Source organism: Cervus elaphus, chromosome 28 (assembly GCF_910594005.1).
Source record: "Cervus elaphus chromosome 28, mCerEla1.1, whole genome shotgun sequence".
In the NCBI taxonomy this organism is placed as follows: domain Eukaryota; kingdom Metazoa; phylum Chordata; class Mammalia; order Artiodactyla; family Cervidae; genus Cervus; species Cervus elaphus.
The window spans coordinates 35,522,190-35,547,881 of record NC_057842.1 but is presented as its reverse complement, the minus strand read 5'-3'; the positions used below and the strand labels follow the sequence as shown (position 1 = coordinate 35,547,881).

The 25,692-nt window shown below is 35.7% G+C and overlaps 1 protein-coding gene across 2 annotated transcripts in view; it reads right to left on the bottom strand.

Moving 5' to 3' along the window:
• Positions 1-1,078: 1,078 nt before the first annotated feature.
• The window catches only part of GOPC (golgi associated PDZ and coiled-coil motif containing), a 40,433-nt gene continuing 15,819 nt past the window's right edge, over positions 1,079-25,692 (bottom strand). The window contains exons 2-9 of one of the 2 annotated variants that reach the window (XM_043889924.1): positions 21,739-21,903; positions 20,156-20,179; positions 16,673-16,848; positions 13,485-13,650; positions 11,090-11,185; positions 9,683-9,847; positions 6,990-7,170; positions 1,079-4,173 (exon numbers count right to left, since the gene is read on the bottom strand). In XM_043889924.1, the coding sequence (XP_043745859.1) occupies positions 4,043-4,173; positions 6,990-7,170; positions 9,683-9,847; positions 11,090-11,185; positions 13,485-13,650; positions 16,673-16,848; positions 20,156-20,179; positions 21,739-21,903 (1,104 nt within the window). In that variant the 3' untranslated portion in view covers positions 1,079-4,042. The remainder of the gene's footprint in view (positions 4,174-6,989; positions 7,171-9,682; positions 9,848-11,089; positions 11,186-13,484; positions 13,651-16,672; positions 16,849-20,155; positions 20,180-21,738; positions 21,904-25,692) is intronic. The other variant, XM_043889925.1, reaches the window with a different exon arrangement.

Sequence of the window (25,692 nt, the reverse complement as noted above, 5' to 3'; positions counted from 1 at the left end):
AATTAATAATGAAAATGCAAATAATATTCTCTATTTCATAAACTGAACAATATCCTATGTAGATGAATTTTGGGGAAAAGACTTTCAAACTGCTTGGTGAATTGGGAGCTGACACATAGCATACAGTATTAGGACTGAATCAAAGTTACTCAATGACAAAAAAAATAAATATGTTTATATGTTCATAAAGTGAAAGCGTTAGTGGCTCAGTCATGTCCGACTCTGAGACCCCATGGACGACAGCCCTCCAGGCTCCTCTGACCATGGAATTCTCCAGGCGAGAATACTGGAGTGGGTAGCCGTTCCCTTCTCTAGGGGATATTTCCAACACAGGAATCGAAGCCGCGTCTCCTGCACTGCAGGCAGATTCTTCACTGTCTGACCCACCAGGGGAGCCCCAAATGTTCATCATGCAAGTAAGTTTCTGAAATATGATTTACATTCATTAATACTTAAGAATAAAATACCATTTTTGAGTTTTTCCTCCTGACTGACCTCAAATACCCTTGACAAAGAAATAGCATTCCTACATATTTTACAATATTTTACACCTAGTTCTTAGGTTGACTATAAATGACCACATGTAAACCTTGTGAGGAGCAAACTGAACAAAGTTTATAGATATGTCTAAAAATTATTAGATACAATTTGAGAACTTCAAAATTATATATGCTTAGATGATAAAATGGATGAACATCCTCTTACACAGTATCTAATAACAAACAATTTTATTATTATTATTTTTTGGTCACACTGAATGGCACGTGGGCTCTTAGATCGCCAAGCAGGGATTGAACCCTCATGCCCTGCATGGGAAGTGTGGAGACTTAACACCTGGACCGCAAGGGAAATCCTTCACTGTCTAATTTTTATCAATGTTATCCTCAAAGACAACATTGGCTATCAATTTGCTTTTTCTTTTTGCTGCACTGTGCAGCATGAGAGACCCTATATCCCAGGCCAGGGATCTAACCGAGCCCCGTGCATTGGGAGCGTGGAAGTCTCAACCATGGACTTCACGACTCACTGATACAAATGACAGAAGCTGCTGGAAATAAAGAAAAGCTTTAACATGAAAGACTTGTAAAATGTTTATTTTTAAATGAGATTAATACCATTTTATTATAGGAGAGATGCCATCGTTATTTACAGGCTAATAAAAAAATACTAAAACTCAACGCAACTAGATATGATACATTTGTCAAAAATCCTATAGATTTGAGGCCAACCCTACATGGAAAACTGGGTAGCTGGGATAGCGCATTACATAATAAGGACATCAGAAATATGCAACTTACACATGAATCAATATATTTTGTTTCTAAACATGAAAACAACGTCTACAGTGGGGGGAGGGGGGGATGGAACCAGCACCAAAGAAACGCTGAGCTAACTTTTGACAACTGTTAAGTCAGCAAAAACCATTTGTTTATATTACCAAGGATCTCAAAATTTTCATCTCTTTTCAATCTATTTTAAAGTCTCACAACCCAAACGCTCTTTGCCATCAAAGTCACAGACACTTAGAACTGCAGAAGTTAATATATACACACATACATACAACCCTCATACTCTTGAAATTTTTTCTCAGCTATTCTGTTTGTGTGTGCACCTGTATACTTTCCTTTTTTCCTTTTTAATTGTAATGGCTTTGCAACAGTTCTCTCCTTATCTGGTTTTGTCCTGGAAATAAGTTCCTTTCCTACAAATCTGAAAACATAAAAACTGCTTCTCATTTAGACCTTTGGAAAGAGTCTGTAATTCTCAGTTCATCTCCCAAAGACCATATATTCTAAAAGGAACTTTTAACCAAGTACTTTCTAAACACCAGATGGGAATCTCATAGTAATCCCTGAGCAACAGTGCTCTCACATGGGCTGCAAACCAAGGTGAAGCAGGAATGAAATGGGAACTGACCTCTGTAATTTTAAACTAACTGGAACACTTTTCATTTTGCTTATCAGCCCAAGAAGGGAGTTTCTATCATAACCATCTCATACAATCCTTTACATTACACAGCGTCCTCATAGAAATGCCAACTCAAGGCTCTTAAAGAAACTCTTTATAGACATATTAGTTCTTGAAAATCAAAAGGCTTTGGTTAATATTTCCTAAGGATTCAGCCTTAGTAGATAAAAGATACTCTCTGAAAAACTGCCAAGGCCATCCCATCCTAGATGGTGTTTTAAAAAGATAAGAATAACATAGTTTCAAGTCACAACAAAAAAGCTTTCAGATATGTGGCAATGGAAATTTTTTTTTGACTGAATGAATACACTGGTTAAAATCCAGTTTATAGATCTCATATCATGCATGGGGGTATGTGCTAGATAGAGTAGGGGGAACGCATAAGGAGGAAACATTTTTCTTTTAAGAGTCCTAGCCTGTCAGGAGCAAACAATAACATGTGGCTTCCTTATTCAGTTGTACAACTAAATACTAGTTTTTGCTCAGAGGCAATATTATGCTAAAAGGTATCTTAGTATCAGTAACCACATATACTACGAAGTGCATTTCCTATTACAAATTAACATGGTGATATACAGATCAACAAAACTACCAAAACAAACCATAAAAGAGTAACAGTTGAAACATAAAATTTATAAATAGCAAAACCACCAAATAAAGTATATACATTTTATAGATTTACCTATGAACAAACATATAGTGCATCTAGGAAAGACAAGAGAATGTGTTTTGTATCACATAACATCTGAATATTAGAAATGAGATACTGGTAATACTCTAAAAGCCTTCTCCCAACTTATATTCCCCTAAACGTGTATTCTTTAAAACAATGATATTGGCAAAACTATCATCTCTTCAAATGCAATGTTTTTCACTTTTCCTTGCAGGGTACAGTGGCCTGCGGAACAGCACGTAAGAGAGCAGGCACTCCGAGCTCATTCCTGGGATAAGAGAAGTAGCAAATTGAGTTTGCATATGAAAAGCACTTTAGTCAAACTTAACACTGAAAAGCCAACCAAAAAAATTATCATATCAAAACATGTTCACTTTATCCTGCCCACCACCAGTGCCTCAGATTTATAGATTATTGGCAAATCAGTTAGTTATCAATGCTTTGGGAGAAAACTGCTGTTTGAATTAAATGTATCTCATTGACATAGTAATAAATTTGAGCTTTTACTGCCAGAAAAAAAATGTACCTTTAAGTGCTAGGACTATCACAATACAAACATTATGAACAACTCAAAATGTATAAAACTGTCTTTTGTGGATTCCAGAAAAAAAGCATTTGTGACTAAACAATAACGTAATGCTCCAATACCACGCAGACAAATCAACATAATTGAGAACAGATATTTCACACTCATCGGCATTTCTTTTAAAAAACCTGAAAAGTACAATAACTGAAACTATTTCTAGTGCAGCATTGATTGATACAGGATTGCTTAAAGAAAACTATTCTGTACTGCATGAATAACATTGAAAAGCAAACTCATTATAATAAATGATCATTAAGAACTGATTTAGACATCAGGAAGCACATTAAATTTTTAAAAAACACTAAAACCATTCAGTTAAAAAACAAATTTAAGTCAAGCCTATATTTCTGCAATTCACTGAGTCAAGTTCTGTCCTTTGAAACATCACACTTAACATTCTGGAACATACAATATGAATTCATTTATTCTCTTATATTTAAAGGCTATTCCTTAAAAAAAAAACAAATCCAGTTAGCACTTCCTTCTACTAAATGGAAAAGGAATCAAATAAAACAGTAGTGCTTCATTTGGTACTTAAGAGCCTAACACTATCCTTTTGGGAAACACATGCTTTGGTACTTTATAATTTGAAGAAAATCAAAATTGCTTTTCATGCAATAGCTAATTATGGTATACCACAGAAAACAGGGAGTTTTATGCATTTAGAATTGTTCACATGAAGCCCTGAGGTACCCGCCTTTCATTTAGGCAATAAACAGCCTCCTTAAATCTTGTATAGGCTTTGTCACCATCTTCCCTAGTGCCCCAAATTCAGAATAGTCTGATTAACAATCTTGTCTGAAGATACAGTCAATTTAATAAGACTTTTTATGATACAGACTGTGTAGATCATCTAATTTAGAAGCACTGTCTTCTAGAGGAGTTTCACTTGAAGCTCCTAGGTCTCCATTTTCGTGTCCATCAGTAACTGCCTTCTTATTAAATCCTGAAAGAGAAAATAAGTAGATACTTCCTAATTAAAAAAAATCATACTTCTATTGAGCAATAACAAAGGAAAGTCCACTGTAACTAATAATAGTAATAAGAAGCAAATAATGGGGCCCTAGATTAATCAAGACAGCAATTTCTGACAAAGGAATGCTTTCTTATAGCAGATCTCAAACACTGTACAGATGTTTTTAATATTATCTATTGGACCTACCTAAAAATTATATAAAATTTCCTACCAAATTATTCATGAAATTCAGAATTGATACACACAACTGCAAAATTCAATCAGTTCTACTTAACACAAATACCTACGGAACTGTATATTTTTCTTTCACATTTTGCTTTCAAATTATTTAACTTCAGCTCACTGAGGCACATACTAGTTTATTTACTAAATCTAACCTGTTGGTAAGACAACGTCCAGATAAAATTTAAAACTAATTCTGGTTAATCTACAAAACAGATAATAGGCTTGCAAATAAATGAAAGTTGACTATGAAATCTGCTTAGTGAGCTATGAAACATGGATACATGCTAAAAAGATAAGCAATGGATACATTTCTTGTGATTTGTGATCAGTTAATAGTAATGTATCCTAAGAGTATACATGTTTGGTTATTTGGGTCACATTTTAAATGGTTTGCAATTTATCTAGGTGACAGGGAAACCTTTTAAAAAAGCCTCAGCTGCAAAAAGGAAGGGATAAGCCTTCGAATCCTGACAAAAAAAAAAAAAAACAGAAGAAAAGGTAAAAGACAACAAAATCAAAAGAAAAGAAGCTCAGTAGTGCAAGGTTTTGACATACTGACACAATGGTTTTGTTCAAGATGCACAGGGAGACCAAATGCGACTGCTGTCTTTGTAGATACTTTACAACACACAGGCTTACCAAAGGACAAGAGCTCATCAGTCTACTGTAACTCTCTATGCCACAAGTTCTCACATTTTTTGATTTCAGGATGCCTTTACACTCTTAAGAACTGAGAACTGCAAAGAGCCTCTTTTCATGTGGGTTATTAACAGTAAGTGACGTACTGATGTTTACCATATTAGTGATTAAAACTGAGAAATCTAAAAAAAAAATTACCTTGTTAAAAATGGTAATAAACTCCATAAACATTAACATAAATATCTGTTTAGTGAAAATAATTCTAATTTCCAAAAAACTTAGAGAGTGTCACAGTTTTACAATTTTGCAAGTATCTTTAATGTCTGGCTTTACAGATGACTGCTAGATTCTCATATCTGCTTTCACTCAATCAGAAGCATGTGAAGAAAGTTCATTTCACATAGACGTATAACTATGAAGAAGGAAGAGTAACTTAGCCTTTTCAAATAACTGTCAATATTCTTCTTTGATATTATACCAAATTTTACAATATAGAATCTAAAACCATATCAATGAACTTTCACACTCTGATGCATTAAAATCATTTGTCTATCTTGCACTTTTGAATGGCTCTTTCACCCACGCAGGATTCAGTAATATCACACGCTGGTCATTTAGAAAGTCTTAGATCCCTGAGTTATGTAATAATTGCAAAAGCTGACACATTTCATTTTACTATATCAAAAAAATCATACTCATGAATATCCACTATTCATGTGGATATTAGAAAAGCTCTTTAAAGGTTAGGAAGCTGTCAAGCTCATGGTAGTTGATATGTGTTTTACAAAATTCTGATTTCCACTTGAAAGCTCACATTTTATCACTGGCAATAAATACTGTCAATTGTTCTTGAAGGGATGGATCCACCTTGTTCATTTTAAGGAAAACGGCTGCCAGATAGTCTGAACAACCATAATTTGTCATTCTTTCAAGTAAAAATTGTCATCCATGAAAAGAATGGCTAATTCAACTAGCAAATTAATCACTTAAGTACTTTTCCTCAAGACGAGCATCTTAGTTCAGCATATAAACTCAATGCCATGCATACTTCCCATTTCATCACAAAGAATAATTAAAAAGTCATGTACTCAACTTTTAATAAAATGAGTAACTTTTACTATTTTATAGAGGATATTCTTAAGAAACTGGCATTTTCTTCTTTTTTATTCTGAGCAGATGACGAAGAACACAGTGATCACTAGTAAAGCAGTGCTATTTGCCTTGACTCATACTAAGGCACCAATAGTTTTACCACCATTGATTTTGTACCATCAATAAGTATCAACACAAGACAAACAATGCCTTAGTATTAATTAGTATGAAAAGTTTGGATCTCAGAACTCCCTGAAAGGTCTCAGGGTCCCCTACAGATCTATGGATCACAATTTAAGCACCAGTGCTCCATATAAAAGTGCTAGAATTGTTCTTTAAAATATGTATAGATGACAGCAAAGGAACTAAACCCCAAATCCTCAAGACTACATATCCTGATTCCAATAAAAATGAGGAGATAACAGTCTAATTACTTATTCAAATTCAGCCTGTAAAATCACTCCATTATGAAAGAACAATGTGCATTAAAACAGCAAGATGTTAAGCTGTATCTACTTTAAAAGGCATGTTGGCCTTTGTTTCTGTCTAGAAAACTTGAATTCTATTTATATTTCGAGGATTAGCTGTAGTTTAGTAACTGCTCATATATTTGTCCAAGGTGAATCTAGAAGAACTGACATGTAAATAAAATATTGGCATAATTACTGGTGTATAATAAAACTATAATTTAGCAAGGGAAAGCTATCCACTCTGTTAATGCTGGTTTCCCCATCATTAAAACAGTGTTACAAAGAACATCTAAGTCTTGTATATTTTTTAAGTTTATTGATAGTAAATACATTAATTATAACTTTCATGGTGATTTTTACCTTGTAACATTTTGACTTCCCCACTTGTGTCTTTACAACTAGCACCAGGATTACTACTTCCCTCTAACTCATCAAGGTATAATCGGTAACGATGTCCACTCTCATCTTCATACTCTACATTTTCATCATCAGAATCCACTTCAGGAGCCACATAAACTACTTCAAATTCAATCTCTCCTCTCTAAAATGGGGAAAAGAAAATGCAAAAACCAAGTTACTGTAACTTTAAAAGATTTCCAAATTTTTTGAGGTGACAAGCAACAGTTGGGCCTCAGATGTAGCTCCTTTCAAGACAATAAACAGTGAAATTTTAGACTCTCAAGAGGTACACGTAATTTCCTTTCAGTATTACAGATCTTTCTCCTGATCAAAATATTTTCCCCAAAAGACCTAAAACAAAAAAGGATGATTATTCAATTTACAGAATTTTGGAACAAAGTGTTCAGTTTAAAAGTCATTTTGTCATTTTATACTTTACATAGCAGCAATTCAGAAAATCTATCTAATAGTCAGATATTAAAGTTGCACCTAAGGGCACCACACAAACTTTTCTTTGACTAATTCAAGAAACCTCTACACAATGATTTCTTGTTTCTTACTCAATAGGTCTTGAGCGTTTCCTTAACTGTCACTGAGAGCAGACACAGTTGTTGGTCAACGTACTCTGTTGAGTAATAATAGCAATTACTGTGTTTATTGTTCAAAATTATATCCTTTAATTCTCAGAACAACTCTATTGTAGTCCCCATACATGAATGAGAAACCTGAGTCAGTCCTGGAGAGGGCTGATAACTCTCAATAAGACAAACAAGTAAAATAGAAAAACAGAAATTGACTCCAAAGCCCTTGCTCTTTCTCCTATACTAGACTAAATGTGTAATATTTATATTTTATTCTTTAATAATAACTTCATGTTCAAGTAAAAAGTTATAGATTATTTTATGTTAAAAAAAATTCCGAGCTATAATTGTCACTTAATAAGAGACTACAATCACTACACACAAAACCAGTGTTTGCAATTCTCTGAAAATTATGGCCTGCCTTTGCTCAAAAGAAAGCATGCCGTTTTGTTTTGTTTTGAATTGCTACTCACTAAGTCTCTTTGGTGCTCCTCTTTCCCAGCAGTTTAAGGTTATCCTTCAGAACTTTACATGTGTTCAGCATTTCTATAAAATTTTGTAGCTCATGAACTGCAGCTCATGAACTGCCTCTTTATGTCCCCTTTACCTCAGCAGTCATTCATCCCACTCTTATGCTACAGGATGACAGCCAAGTTGGACTGAGAAAACACCAACTTAAAGAAACGAGTGCTGCATTCTTAAGTCTCCCTCATCAGATACTGCTTTAAAAATAACACTTTGGGGAGTCGGTAAATGCAGTGTGTTAGTCGCTCAGTCATGTCCAACTCTATACGACCCCATGGACTGTACTGTCCATGGAATTCTCCAGGCAAGAATCCTGGAGTGGGTAGCCATTTCCTTCTCCAGGGGATCTTTCCAACCCAAGGATCGAACCTGGGTCTCCCACATTGTAGTGGTCTTCAGTAAAGTTCTTTAGATGACAGAATCAGGTCTGTGGGTAGCTGTCATGAAGAAACAGATTTTAGGTTTAATATGAGGAAAAGCTTTCTGAAAATCAGCAGTCTAAAACAGTGAAATGGACTGCATTATCACCAACAAGTCCTCCCTTTAATACAGAATACAATTATTTCCCAGATGGCACAGTAGTAATGAATCCCCCTGCCAATGCAGGAGATGCAAGAGATGTGGGTTCAATCCCTGGGTCGGGAAGATACCCTGGCATAGGAACTGGCAACCCACTCCAGTATTCTTGCCTGGAAAATTCCATGGTCAGAGGAGTCTGGTGGGTCCATGGGGTCGCAAAGAGTCAAACACAACTGAACACACAACACACACACATTCATTTAGTGATACTGTAGTTATTTATGCATCAAGTAGAATTGAACTAAATGAGCTATAAATTCATTTTCAACTCTGAAATTCAAGTCTGCTCTGGCATACTCTGCTGATGATCCAATGAACATCTCAATGTACTAACCAACACCTCTCTAATGCCCTCAAATCTATTCTTGAAAGAAAAAACAAAACATTTTTTACATCTTAATTTTTATGGATAACAAATATGACTCCTGGATATGAATCTCAATTCTTTAATCTATTTGTTCTGCAACCCTGAGCAATCTAATTTCTAAGAACTTTATTTTACTCATTTTAAATAAGAGGGTTGGTTAAAAGATTTCTAATGATCCTTGACTTCTAACATTTACGACTGTAAAATCAATCCACTTCTAGCATTGTTTTTTCTATAATACTTCATATCTATATAGTGTTTTAGTCATTAATGATGTTTTGCTTTCCAAGAACCAAGTCCTGTTCTGAACACTTTGTATGTATTAACAAACTTAATCCTTCCAGCTCTCAGATGAGGACATTGCAGCACTAAGGACTTAAGTAACTTGCTCAAAGCTATACAGCTGTGAAGAAGAGCAATCAAAATCTTTTTCAGTAAATCTGGCTGAATGTCTTCTACAAAAGGGCCAAGTCAAAGGAAACTAGTATCTATAGATAAACACTTTACTACCTGAGAACCCTCCTAGGGAAGTATCATCTATTCAATAGGCTCAAAAAGAAACAACTGAGAGATCCAATTTTAACTATATAAAGGGAACTGACCTGCTGGGAAAGAATGGTTACAGCTTCTTTATGCTTTGTGTCCCGTAGGTTAACTCCATTAACAGCCAGAATAGCATCTCCAACGTGCAGCCCTCCACATCTATCAGCAGGTTGCCCCGGATGGATTTCAGAAATGAGGATTGGAACACCATGTTCCTTTCCACCCTAGTCAAAAAAAAAAAGCAGCAAACTAGTTTACCTCTACATAGTTGCACACTATTCTGATAAAATATTTTTCTAAAAACATTTCAATAAGCACCTATACTGTCTCTATAAATGCTGAGTGATATCCTATTTGCTACTTAGGTAATGGTAAATCAAACTATCATAAATATCAAAGAGTTACCTCTAAGTAAAATGATTAATAACATATATGTGCTTTTTAAAATGCATTACAGAAAAAAAAAAAAGAACCCTGAAAAACCAAAAGAACAATTGGCTTAACTCTCTTAAACATAAATATTTTATGTATTAGTAGCCCATAGTACTATCAGATTTTATCAAACCTAAGTCCCAATGAACCATAAGAAAAAACCCATTATTTTATGTTCCACAAAAATAACTGTAAGATGAATCTGAATTTCACAGATGTTAAAATGTGAAAAAATATGCAATGCAGAAATTAATGAAATACAGCATTTGGTACCTTTCACTTTCTAGCCTGTAATCATAATTCTATGTGTGTCTTATTTCTCTTACTAAACTTGTGCTCTTTGAGGGAAGTATACTCAAAAAGGTAGGAATAGTCAATAGATATCTATTAGATAAACTTTTTATTACAAGAAACATTTCTACAGTAAATAATACCAGAAAGTAAATAAACTTCTGCAGTGCCTAAGTATAAAAAGCCAGCTTATTCACTGATTTGGAACAAACCACTGAACAAAATGCTCTAGTTGTACGTATTTTAAAACAGATTGCTCTCAAGAAGGTTGTCCAAGACAACCGTTTGTAAAGGAATCAACATTAAAAAAGAAGAATACTTGGACCCAAGAGCCAGTGAAATCTCAGAGCCAAGAAATGAGACAAGAGAAAGACAGCAAATACTCTAGGGAAAAGAACAATACAATCAGGTCATTTAACACAGAAGAAAACAGTTGTATCCAATCCCAAAGGCCCCTATAGGCATCACAGGATGTGGTGCAGAACTATGATCTGAGTCATAGTGAAAATGATAAACAATGATTACTTAAAAAGTACTTTAAAGTAATACTTAACAGTTACTAGGAAGATTTACATACCAAAAAAAAAAAAAAGTTTACACAAATGTGCTATTACCCATGGGGATAAGTTTAGTTATTTAGAAAATATATTCAGAATACTTTATTTCCCAATGATGTTCAACAAAGGAGTGTGATTATACTAGAGAAGTGTAGCGAAGAGGAGACTGGAAGCACTACTTCTTACTGTAATTGAAATGCCAAGGCCTTCATGATCTTCCTTGAGGAGGAGAACTTTTCTAATTGGACCAACACCTTGGCTTTTCTTTAAAGAGTCTTGATCCTTGTTAGAGAAAAAAAAAGAAGAAAAATTAGTAGTACTTAAACTATATACCATATAGAATAACTTGCTTTTAGAAATGTTTATTGGTTTCCTGTAATGGATACACAGTATAATGTTAAGAACATAATTAACAGATAACATGGGAAAGCAGAAATAGTGGTTCTATTAATATAGTGAATGTACATGATTTTCTCACCCTCTTGTTAATTTCTTTAATACTTCTATATGACATTACAAAAGAAACTACTGCCATGAACTGATAAACAATACCTTTAAGAAATACAAGGAGGTAACTTTATCTTCACTGGAAAATAGCTTTAAGATCTATATCCATTTCAACTGAATTATAGAACTGAAAAACAAAATGTCAACTGGTCATTAACTACTTTTTCATTTCTTTGAGCTGTGGAATCTACCTCTTAACTAAAGGACCTTGCTCCATTAATAATTCTTTCTCTGGTACCTTTACTTTTTCCCTATCTCTACAAGCTCCTTCGCTAAAATGAAAAAATGTCAAGCCTCACCAAGCTATAAAACACAGACCATGTACAAACACAAAACATATAAAAACCCTTAAACCATCCACAATCTTGGTTACCTTCTGTCCACGCTCCATCTTTCCTGAACCTTTACACAAAGTTAATCCTCACTGTAGTTACTTCCTTGCTTCCCATATCCAGGACTCCAACCTGTAACTGGGGTTCTACTCCACCTGCTCCACCGAAGCTGTCTTCTCTGCAGTCACTGGTAACCAATGTGGCTGCTTCCAATGTATACTTTTTAGTCACTGCCCTTTCGAACCCTGCAGAAGTTGACACTGTTCACAATCCCCTTCTTGAAACCTCTTTTCTTTGGCGTCCATCACACTACTTTCCTAGGAGGCCCATATCTGACAGCTCTATCTCAGGCTTCTGTCTTTGGTGATTAATTTCCTTCCCTCACTCCTTAATGGTTTCCGTCCAGCTTTTTACTTTCTACATACTTTTCCTGGGTGACTTAATCAATTCCATGGTTTCAAAAGACAATTTACCTAGTAATCCTGAACTCAAGAGTTCTCTCTAGAATTCTAGAGTCATATATATAATTGGATATAACCTGGCTGTCCCACTGGCACCTCAATCGCTATATGTCTAAAACTGATATCATCTTTCTATCAAAACCTTCCTTTTCCTATATTTGGTTTATCAATACATGCCATCATCTCACTCGATTGCCCAAACCAAAACCCAGACTTTCCTTCTTACTCACCTACTTAACCAAAAGCAGTTAGTCACTCACTCCTTTTGATTCTAATTCTCTCAAACCTGTTCTTCCTCTGATCCCTTTCTCCTTATTATCTTTCTAAATGTAATTTCCCTGATTTCAATTAGTCCCTCTTCTAATATATCCTCCTCACTATCCAAAGCAACTGTCAAACAAATGCTAAATCTTATTAAGTCCACCATTTTATTTGAAAATCCCGACCATGAGGTTAAGATTCAAGTGACTTTACTTAGTATAAGGTAACATTTATCATCTGGCCACTGCCTAGAAGTTAATGGGAACCAAGAGAACCCAAAGAAGACAATGACGTGAGTGCTTACTGCACTCACCACTCCTCTCCCATGGTCGCCACACACATGCCAATTCTTCTTACAATAATCTTCTCAAAGGCAACAAATAATTTTACTATTCGACACCAGGATTTACCTGATACTAAAATATGCGATCCATTGGACAGGAGTTAGATATGATTTTATTATATTAAGGCTTGTACCATCAGGCTGCTGTTGCAGTGAAATTTAATAAATTTTTATATAGGTAGAAAGAAAAGCTCCTGTATAGTGGTGGCTACAGAAGCAGACAACTGGACACAGAGCTCAAATTCCATCCTAATCCAAAAGCAAACAGGTATAAATGTCAGCTTGGAAACAATATATAAAGCTAGTTACCAAGAGTCTCCTTATAAAGAACTACCCCCAGATATTTGCCAACTTATCAATAGGATCACACACACTCTGCTAAGCTTAGAACTTCTGTAAACAGGCCTAATCGCGATCCAGGAAAATTCTGAAATATGAGCTGAAGCAACATTCGTCTGCTATCAATAGTTCAGTGTCTTCAGAAATACCATTTTTGGGGTATTGGCGTAGGAGCTATATGGGCTGCTGAAACCTTAAATATGTATCTATTTTAAAATAAGTTTAATCCCACTTTCACTTTTAAAGAAAGGTTTGAAATTCTACTAGAATTCTTAAAAATGCAAAGGACTTGTGATTAAAGAAAGGCAAGACTGAAAGAGAAACAGCAGCAAACACACGTGGCCCGGGGGAGCATGCATCGGTCGCTTCAGGTCATTGCGTCCTCGGCAGGCTCTGATAACGGTTTTGTGACGATGCAAATGTATTTCAGCTTCCAGCTGGTTCCAAAGCTTATCATGAGCAGGTCCCTTCATATCTCGTCCAAGTAGCTGTATTTGTTGGACTCTTCATTTGGGAAAAGAATTAATTCAGTTAGTTTTTCATTTTATACACACACACACACACACACATATATATAAAGAATTCAGAAGAATTACTGGACACAAGTAGCTTTCACATCAATTTAATTTAGTAATGAAACTAATACTCAGGAATTTCCCGATGTCTCTCAGATTTATAAAGACACGAAAATTCTGAAAAAGACAGGTGTCTTCAAGGGAAAACTAGTTTAAAAAAAAGAATGACTATGACCTTCTTTAGTCACATACCTAATTCATATACATCTTAGAAACAATTTAGGAGACTAATGTCAACATGTTTCATGTCTTACATGCAATCATACTAGTTTTCAGATGAGGCTAACCGTACAAAACAGTTTTTCCAATGACAGTTTCTTTTTACAAAATGATTACTTTTTTAAATGTGGTAAAATTTAAAAAAAATGTGGTAAGATTATTAGGAATGTGCACTTTGAGATAATGTAAATTATTTTTATTTGCTCCACATCAGGTCTTAATACATTAAACCAACAAGCAGAAAATTATTTAGTAATAGTGAATCACCAGAGTTTGTGAATAATTTACCATAAAAGTTAATGAAAGCAGAACTCTATATTATGATAAAATCACTGTCATTCCAATATGTTTTTGAGGGACAAGAAAGACTGGGTTTCAATGGTTACAGAAAGAATTCCTATGAAAGTCCTGCTGTACATGGGAACATCATCCGTTATGGTGTGAAGACAGGAAATGGTGAAAGTATAGCTCTAAGAGTTGTAAGCATTTCACAGTAATTTACTAGCAGTGTGTATGTCAACCGGAAACACTTATTTAGTATGGAAGTGAGAAACAGATTTAAGGGACTAGATCTGATAGACAGAGTGCCTGATGAACTATGGACGGAGGTTCATGACACTGTACAGGAGACAGGGATTTCGACCATCCCCATGGAAAAGAAATGCAAAAAAGCAAAACGGCTGTCTGAGGAGGGCTTGCAAATAGCTGTGAAAAGAAGAGAAGCAAAAAGCAAAGGAGAAAAGGAAAGATATTCCCATTTGAATGCAGAGTTCCAAAGGATAGCACGGAGAGATGAGAAAGCCTTCCTCAGTGATCAATACAAAGAAGTAGAGGAAAACAGTAGAATGGGAAAGACTGGAGATCTCTTCAAGAAAATCAGAGATACCAAGGGAACATTTCATGCAAAGATGGGCTCAATAAAGGACAAAAATGGTATGGACCTAACAGAAGCAGGAGATATTAAGAAGAGGTGGCAAGAATACACAGAAGAACTATACAAAAAAGATTTTCATGACCCAGATAATCACAATGGTGTGATCACTCACCTAGAGCCAGACATCCTGGAATGTGAAGTCAAGTGGGCATTAGGAAACATCACTACAAACAAAGCTAGTGGAGGTGACGGAATTCCAGTTGAGCTATTTCAAATCCTGAAAGATGATGCTGTGAAAGTGCTGCACTCAATATGCCAGCAAATTTGGAAAACTCAGCAGTGGCCACAGGACTGGAAAAGGTCAGTTTTCATTCCAATCCCAAAGAAAGGCAAGGCCAAAGACTGCTCAAACTACTGCACAATTGCATTCATCTCACACGCTAGGTAAAGTAATGCTTAAAATTCTCCTAGCCAGGCTTCAGCAATACGTGAACCATGAACTTTCGGATGTTCAAGCTGGTTTTAGAAAAGGCAGACGAATCAGAGATCAAATTGCCAACATCCACTGGATCATCAAAAAAGCAAGAGTTCCAGAAAAACATCTATTTCTGCTTTATTGACTATGCCAAAGCCTTTGACTGTGTGGATCATTATAAACTGTGTAAAATTCTGAAAGAGATGGGCATACCAGACCACCTGACCTGCCTCTTGAGAAACCTGTATGCAGGTCAGGAAGCAACAGTTAGAACTGGACATGGAAAAACAGACTGGTTCCAAATAGGAAAAGGAGTCTGTCAAGTCTGTATAGTGTCACCCTGCTTATTTAACTTCTATACAGAGTACATCATGTAAAATGTCGGGCTGGATGAAGCACAAGCTGGAATCAAGATTGCCAGGAGAAATATCAATAACCTCAGACATGCAGACACCACCACCCTTATGGCAGAAAGTGAAGAGGAACTAAAGTGAAAGAGGTGAGTGAAAAAGTTGGCTTAAAGCTCAACATTCAGAAAACTAAGATCATGGCATCTGGTCCCATCACTTCATGGCAAATAGATGGGGAAACAGTGTCAGACTTTACTTTTTTGGGCTCCAAAATCACTGCAGATGGTGTTTGCAGCCATGAAATTAAAAGACGCTTACTCCTTGGAAGTAAAGTTATGACCAACCTAGACAGCATATTAAAAAGCAGAGGCATTACTTTGCCAACAAAGGTCTGTTTAGTCAAGGCTATGGTTTTTTCAGTAGTCATGTATGGATGTGAGAGTTGGACTCTGAAGAAAGCTGAGTGCCGAAGAATTGATGCTTTTGAACTGTGGTGTCGGTGAAGACTCTTGAGAGTCCCTTGGACTGCAAGGAGATCCAACCAGTCCATCCTAAAGGAGATCAGTCCTGGGTGTTCATTGGAAGGTCTGATGCCGAAGCTGAAATTTCAATACATTGGCCACCTCATGTGAAGAGCTGACTCACTGGGAAAGACCCTGATGCTGGGAAGGATTGGGGCAGGGGGAGAAGGGGACGACAGAGAATGAGATGGCTGGATGGCATCACCGACTCAATGGACATGAGTTTCGGTAAATTCCGGGAGTTGGTGACGGACGGGAGGCCTGGCGTGCTGCGATTCATGGGGTCGCAAAGAGTCGGACATGACTGAGCGACTGAACTGAACTGAACTGAACTGAATTAAATCTGTAATATGTAATGCTATGAAGTTAACAACAGTAAGCTATAATCAACCATAAAATCACTCTTATATAAAGATTAATATATTGTTTACCGAAAGAGATAAGATACTCTTTAACTATGTACTTGGTCACCTAAGAGCACAAGGGTAAGATGGTACCCATTTTCCACACACCTTCCTGCTAGTTCCTTATCCAAATACTTGGCAGCCAGTCTTGCCCCATAAACTTCAGCCTGGAGAACAGCTATATGTCTGCGAAGGGCTTCATTCTCTTTCCTCAATAACTTCACTTCAGCTTCAAGTTGAGCTTCTTTCATTTTCTCTTTTTTGTTTGCTTCAAGCTCTCTCTCCTGTTGCAATTTTTAAAAAATGCAATGAAAATACTTTCAAGACTCTTTAGCAATAGACCATGCGCCTTAAAAGACACAAAAGCACACAATCTATGATACCAACAATGAAAGCATATGATAAAAATTACCACTTTATTTCTATAAAATGGAGCACAATGATTTGGATCTAGTTTTTTTCAAAACTAGTACCAGAGGTGTTAGAACCACTTCGAGGTAAGGTAACATAGCTTGAGGCACCCTGATCCTGAGGATACTAAGATTAGTAGCCTTCTCTAAGCACATGTTATCACATACTAATAGTAATGGCTTCAATGGATAATTGAATCTACTCTCTACTTTCTAAAATGACTGTAAAACTAGACTAAAATAATCACTCTGGTGACTGTGCCCAAACATTTCATTAACTTTAATGCAGCAATTCTATAAACTATAAATTCGGCTACAAAGAGAAACATTTTATAGCCAATTTATCTTAGAGCACTGTAAGAAACTTACAATGCTTAAATTAGAACAGATACTCCAATTTTTAAAAAACATTTTGTGGTAATGGAGAAATGCTGGTAATAACTGCATTAAAAATATTTACACATTAAAAAATATCTATACAGAGAACAGACTTGTGGTTGCCAAGAGGAAGGGGAGAAGGAGAGGGAGGGATGGGGACTCTGGCGTTAGTAGATGCAAGCTGTTACATTTAGAATGAATAAACAACAAGGTCCTGCTGTGCAGCACAGGGGTCTCTATCTAATCTCCTGGGATAAACCACAGTGGAAAAAAGCATAAAAGAGTAAATATACACATGTGTGTAACTGAGTCATTTTGTGGTATAGCAGAAATTAGCACGACACTGTAAATCAACTATACTTCAATAAAAAATACAGCTTATGGAAAAACTAACTATAGGTAACTATATCCATGATGCAGACTACCACTGAACTTTGGGATCTGGAATGGATCATCCATTTGTCCAAATGTTAAAGTGACTGAAGAACTGTTTTCTGAGAAAAAATACTGGCCTGGCTTGCCTACTATGAGGTTGGATAGATATCCATTTTTATCTCTCAAAAAAGGATGTTATCCTTTGCTTCACTTGGTAGATAATTCATATATATGAATTTATAGGTGTCAACCAGAGAATATAACCTTAAGATTTTTGCCACCAAGCTTTTATCAGCAACTCACATGTGAGAGAAATAATTTTCAATATACTTTCAAAGTATAAAGTACAGTGTACCTACTCCTATACATCAAGGGTTACAAATGTAAATACCTTTGGGATCCAAGCACAGAATAGGCAGGTAGGTACAAAGGAAAGCGGAGGGGAAAACAGAAGGTAAAAATCCTGCCAAAAGACAGTCAAATTCAAATTTGAACTCTCTCTCTCTCACTCACACACACACACACACATACACACACACACACACACACACACACACACACACACACACACACACACACACACACACACACACACACAGTATGACTAAATAAACCCTTCTGAGAGTTGGATAAGGGCCCTGAAAGATCATTTAAATGTTATTTTTGAAAAAAAAAAAAAATAAATAAATGTTATTTTTGGATCAAGAGAACTATCCCAAATTTGGGTGGAAGTGTTTACTGACTTAGAGCACTACTTTCACAGATTTGTTAATTTACAGAATCTATAAATCCTGTGAAAATATAGTTATATTTACTGATGACATGCAGAAGACACTGTTCACCACACCATGTCCCCTTTAGGAGATTTAAATAAAGCTCCACCTCAGCACCAGGAAGAATGCTTCTCTTGAGTGAATGGCACAGGATATTGTTTCTAATGTTCGAGTAGTGAATACTGTAATTATTTCCCTTTTACTATAAATAATAAACTGAGAAACAAATGTAAGCAAACTTTTAACAATTAATGGAATATGTTTTGATACTAATTTCGATGTCTGCTTTGATCTACCGTTTTAACAATAGCATATCAATATACAATATATTTAAACATCAATATATGATATATTCAAATACAAGGCAGTGAGTACCATCATCTTAAAAACAATAAAAAAAAAATAGCCTAAAATGAATGACAATTACCAAATGTTGAATATACTTATCACTTCCTTGATTAAACTTTTATCATTATATATGTGATAAGAAGGAAGATTAGTATGTTTTTTCCACTTCTGTAAAAAGACAAATATAACAACTAGAACACAGTTGTTTAGATTTTTTTTAATTTAATTTGAAGAACTAATAATCTAGAATCCTCCTTTTACAACAACTTTGGAACTCTTAAAATCTCAATTTATTTCAGAATCTCTTTCCTAAAAGGGCAGGTTATCAGTTCCAAAAGAAACCATGGTTTGGACAACATGAACAAAGTCTTTTTTAATGACATTATGGAGTTTAATGCTTTTGTTTCAGAAAAAAAGAGTTCCTAGAAGACATGGGCTAAGTAAATTTTATGTTGAGGATTCTCTATTTACAATCACTTTAATGAGCTATTTATACAATATTTATGAAATATGAGAAACATATTAAGTCACCACTTTGCTTTAAAGATTTAAACTCCTAGTAAATTGGACAAACTCTCTAGCCTGAAATGAACAGATGCAAGCAAAAACAGGACTAAGAACACTGAAGTTAATCACTTTTAGATTTAAAGGAAAGAATCTTGTTTCAGTTAACCTGTTCATCATTGGGTAACAATAAAGAAGTTAATTTTATATTCGGATATCCGCATGCTATATTTCCAAAAGAAGAAAAGTCATATGACAACTTAGAACCTGATTAGGCTTAGGTAGTGGGAAAAATATTAAGAATTTATCTATACTGTTATTTTCTAAGGTAAATTTTAATAAAGGGTTTCAAAATTCAATTGTTTCAAAGGCCACACAATTATTCTCAAGACTGCTAAAAAGTTATAACACATGCAGTGGATGAATAAGAAACGAACATGCACATTCCTTCTCTGGGAATAAATTCAAATAGAAAGGAGGAAAGAGCTAGGCCTGCATAAGGAAAACCAATTGTTCTTTTGAAGCAGCGGTATGAGCAAATTACAAAGCTCAGAAGTTGTCAAAAATTGATGGGTTCTACAAATAATGGCAATAAATCACAAAAGAAAAATCGTTTAACAACATGAGGTGAGAAAAGAGCAATGGGCTACTGACTGAATTTTTCGGGTACTGGCACATTAAAAAATTACCATCATTAACATCACTTTCAGATACGTACAAGGTGACAACATGTACTATGCAAAAAACGCACTAAGAACACTTCAGCATAACATATTAAAGCAAAACAGAAATGGTATACTTACCAGCTCCTCCACAGAGGGGACAGACTTAAGATATAAGAAAAAAGTTTTATAATTAGAAAAACATCAAACAAATAAACTTATTTAGTGGTACAATCATTACAAGGAAAATTCCTATATGTTGAGTATCACTTGGGTCAAGTTCATTAAAATAAATATATTTGCAAATCCATAAGCAATGGTAACCGTACAGGATTGATTTTTTTTGTTTTATCCAAACTGGTTAACACATTTGGTTCAATGTCTTTCCACTAAAGCACCATGTTTCAAAACTAATGTTAACATGTCACACGAATTCTATTCTAGTGAAAATGTACATTGTTTCTCAATGTTAGTATCAAATATTCCAAAGAAGCAGTTATGAATCTGATTCATCTCAATTAAATAAAACACTAATAATTTATAGTTAGAGAATTTCAAAACTGAAAAGTACTTTAAGAGAATGTAAATATTCATTTAAATAAATTCTAACATACCAGTATCAGAAACTAATCAACCAATTAAACAGAAATAACTGAAAATGAATAAAACTTTAAACTGCATTGCTGTCCTCACCAACATCATCTTATCTCATCCCTCTCCCAAGCTGTATGTCTTCTTTATTGCTGTGTTCCCTATAGTACACTTAATACATATGAGGTTAAATCAAAATGAGACTTAAAAAAAATTCTCTTTAAACAACCTACACTGATTAAGAGGGCAATAGTTAATTACGCAACACTTATAAAAACAAACATTATGCAAACACGAGAAAGCACTCAGTGGCGGGGAAAAAACTTATATTAAGAGCAAAAGGAAAAACGTGCCCCTGGCTGACACCCAACTCCGTTTTCCTTCATTTTCTTCCTTATTAAAAGAACTCAGATTTTACTGGAGGCGGTCATGTGACCAATGAAGGGACTGACATGCAGCTAGGGAAGGCCAACGAGACAGCTAAACGATTGGCAAAAAGCTGAGGATTTCATGAAAAGGTCGTTAAAGAAAATGGACGCAGCTAGGAAGCATCATTTTGCCCTTAGATCTTGGAATGCAAGATCCTGGAATGCAGGAAGGAAGAAATCCTGAAGGCAGAAACCATGAGCTGAAGATGACAGAGCAGAACAACAAAAGGAAGCTGGATCCCTGGTATCTGTGGAGCTGCCCTACCAGCTCTGGACTGCCTGTCTCAAAGCTTCTTCAACTGAGAGAAAAGACTGATAACATGTACTATTTAAGAACAATTCTCATGTTACTTGGGATCTGTTTTATATGTAGCTAAACTAAATCTTAACTGATACAGTAGACAGGCAAAAAAAAACTGTTTACATGTTACAATCACAAATATCTTTTAAATATATTTATATAGATCTTTTTAAATAGGAGTAAGATTCTATTCTAAGTACCAATTGGTTATTGATATTGTGACTGACCAGTACAGTCTCCATGTAATGAGATCAAAGATGATTAGGACGATCTTCACATTTCCTGTATTTTCCAAATTTCCCAGGAGCACACACTAATTTTTATAATTAAAAAGGCTCATTAAAGACTGTTCTTTTCACCCTCTAAAATACATATAAGTATGTGTTATTCTCTAAACTACTTACCAATTTTGCCTTAATGGTACCAGAGTCAACACTTTGGCCAGTTTTAGCATGAAGCTGAAGCTGAATAGAGTGCAACTGTAAAAGTTGATCATGTACTTCTTTCTCCAATACAACTTTCTCTGCTTGGGTCTCTGTCAGTTCAGATTTCAGATCCACCAACTGTGCCTTAAAAACCAGCAACAATAGCAGAAATTAACACAGCACTGTAAATCAACTATATCTGAATATAAAAAATAAAACAGCAACAATAAAAAACATTAAGTATGTTTAGTTTTCTTTATATTTGATTATATTATTCAAGAATGACAGAGAGAGACTATTTGCAATGAATAGAGAACACTAGAAGACCACTATTTGACCAAGCTATAGGATATCCACCTAAACTGACATAAAATCAACAGTACAAGTAAGATAGTTGAGTGGAAAGAGAACTCTACCATAAACAGTATCTCTTAATAACACAAAATGCTAGTTCCATTTTACTTTGCTCACTTTAAGAAGGCTTTTCACTGTTTCTGTTATCTGTAAAGTTTATGAAAATACACAGGTATGGGATGATTCATCATTCTATTGAGATAATATGTGCTATAGTGGTTTACTAACATTAATAGTACCTTACAGGAGATGCTGAAGCTCCAACACTTTGACCACCTGATGCTAACAGTCAACTCACTAGAAGAGACCCTGATGCTGGGAAAGATTGAAGGCAAAAGGAGAAAAGGGCGGAAGAGGATGAGATGGTTGGATAGCATCACTGACTCAATAGACAGATTGAGGAAACTCTGTGAGATAGTGAAGGACAGGGAAGCCAGGCATGCGGCAGTCAATGGGGTTGCAATGAGCTGGACACAACTTCAGTGACTGAACAACAGGAGAGGCCAATCAGTGGTGCTGCCTTCACCTCAGTGAATATTAGTCCAAATCAGCCTAATCACCACCTCGCTTTAGGTGCTTCTGTACAAACTACTGAGGCTACAGTGGGTCCAAAGACCAGAGTTAACTGTAAGCTATAGTTAACTGTTACAGCGTAGCAGAACAACCCATTAGAACCACTTAGCTATTCAATCTGAAGTTTTTCATTTTTCACAACTGATACATTGTTTTACAATAGCACACAGGATATATCCCTTGTGTGTGTTTGATATTTCCAGCTCACAAGTAGATTCAAGACCAAGGCAAGGCCTTAGTTTTCTATTTAACATAAATTTTACCACTAAGTATCTCAAAAGCCAAGCAGCATGCTGGCCCAATGAGGTAAAACGGTGGAGAATATTTTCTAAATTATAGGTGATATTTATTTATGCCCTTGAGAAGCTTTCTTATCAACTGAGGTAATAAACATGCATTTGAACCAACCAAAAAAAATGTGGCAAGTTACAGATATATTTAGAATTGGTCAGGTCCTCAGGAATTCAAAGTAAAGGAAGGTTTAAAGAAGGTTAGTGAGGAAAAGAAAGCTTAGAAGGGCTTTGAAGTTAGTCAAGAACAAAATAGAGGCAGTAAAGCAGACAAGAGATGAGAAGACCAGCGAGGACAGACCAAGACTAGAAGCAACACAGGTGAATCCCCTGAGTACAGAGACCAGAGGAGAGGAGCCGATCTCAGTCTCCCAACTGCACCGACTAGTGCCTGGTATATAAAAGACGCTCACTAAGTATCTTGAAGTTGAAGCATATTCTAATATGAGCCTTGTGAGTTCAGATAAATCATTCTGTCTCAAGTTTCCTTGGTTTTAAAATAGTATAGTATCCACTAGGTATAAAATAAATAAGATACAAGGATGTAATATACAACAACAAGGAATATACACAATATTCTAACTTTAAATGGAGTATATAATCTATAAAAATGTCAAATTGCTATGCTGTAATCTGAAATTGATATAAATCAACTATACTTCAATAAAATTTTTAAGTAAATAAAATAGGAATAATATCCATGCTTTGATTATTTTCATATTATTAAGCATATATAGGAAAGCACTTACTGGAATATGAAGGTGTTATCAGCAAGATTAAGACTACTGAGTGGACTGTACACGAAAGACTGGACAAGACTGGAGAGGAAAGTGAGGCTAGATACAACAAATGGCTTTGTTTGATAGACCAAAACTGAGACTGAATCTGACAGGAAATCACTACATGTTCCCAATGACATTTTGTTTTTGTTTTCAATAGCAGCTTTATTGAGATGTAATTCACATAAAATTCACTTTTTAAAAATGTACAATTCAGTGATTTTTAGTATAATCACAGAATTACGCAACCATCAATGCCATATAACCACAGAACATTTACTCTCAATGACATTTCAGTCACATGATATTTGCAGGTAAGGAGGTTAAAGACAGGGACACTAGCAACACCCTACACAGATTTATATGGAATACAGTTCTAATGAGTATACACCTAGGAAGGAAACTTCTGGGTTACAGAGTATGACTATGTTAAACCTCAGTGGAAAAGGCCAAACAGTTTTCCAAATGACTGCAGCAACTGACATGCCTACCACGTATGATAACTCTGATAGCTTCACAACCTTGTCTTCATTTGGTATTGTCAGTCCTCTTAATTTTAGCCATTCTGGGAGGAATCTAGTGGCATTTCATTGTGGTTTTAATGAAAACTTCTTGATTACTGCCACAGAAGCTGGACCACTTTACATTCCTACGAGCAATAAATGAGGGTTTGTTGACAGAAGTTTTAAATATTTGTTTTTGTCCCATGCTTCTTCAGGGCTTCCCTTGCAACAGTTGGTAAAGAATCCGCCTACAGTACAGGCGACCTGGGTCCGATCCCTGGGTTGGGGAGATCCCCTGGAGAAAGAAACAGCTATCCACTCCAGTACTCTGGCCTGGAGAATTCCAGGGACTGTATAGTCCATGGGGTCACAAAGAGTTGGACATGAGTGAGCAACTTTCACACGCTTCTTCAGGGTCTCTAATTATACTAACATGAATTACTCTTTCCCTATCTTTTATATCTGCAATTTCCTCTTAAATTCTTTTTGTTTTCCTCTTGCTGTACTTACTATATTGCCTATTTTTATGTTCCTTCCAAATTAGGCTCCATTCTAAAATAATTTTCCCCTATTTTTCCCCAAAGTTCTGCAAGTATTCTTTTTATTAATTTCTGAGTTTTCCTATCTCTGAATCATTCTGGTTTATTCATAGAGGAATTAACATTATTAATTTCCTTTAGTTTATATTTTACAGTTTCCAATTGGTTTGTAGCCTTATTTTTCTAACATGCTTTCATTGTCTCTTGTCACATTATTCTATTCATTTCTACCTTTTTTTGCATATAGTACATTTATATGGGGTTTACAGAAAATCCTTTTCTGTTACTCATGTTGAAATGAAATGGGTTTTCATGTAGCACCTGTCAGGGAGGAGGAGACTTGCATGTGGGAGTTTAAGGCAAGCATGGGTAGCTTTCCTAGCTACCTCCCCTGGTCTTAAAGTGAACTGTTTAAAACCATGGCCTCTGTGGCCAGAACCACTGTTTTGAAATCAGACTCCTATGTATGCATTCCATCCCTAACTTGAATATAAACTCTCTTCCCTTCAGACTTCATGTTTCTGCCCTGCACAAACAGGATTCTATTTTTTAGCAATGTTTCTTTACAACTGGACCTTCTTTCTCAAAAGCGGTTTTTGTTAGAAATTTCTGAGATTCTTCAAGTCCAGCCCAGTACTTTCTAAGCTTCTTCCTGCAGCTTCTTCGTGTGTCCCCGTGGTTGTTTTGCACTCCTCTGCAACCTGGAGGTAGTTCTGCCAGTTGTTCTCAGGCCCGGTGCTCAAGTTTCCCATCCAAAGGGACGTCTTCTCCTTTTGAGCTCTGTTAGTGACTTCTGTGTCTGGGTCCCCTTGCTATTCATTCCTTCTGCCACGCAGGTGCTCAGTCACATGATTTGTGTGGGTCCTGCTGCCCCAACCCACCCATGCTCTGGGGC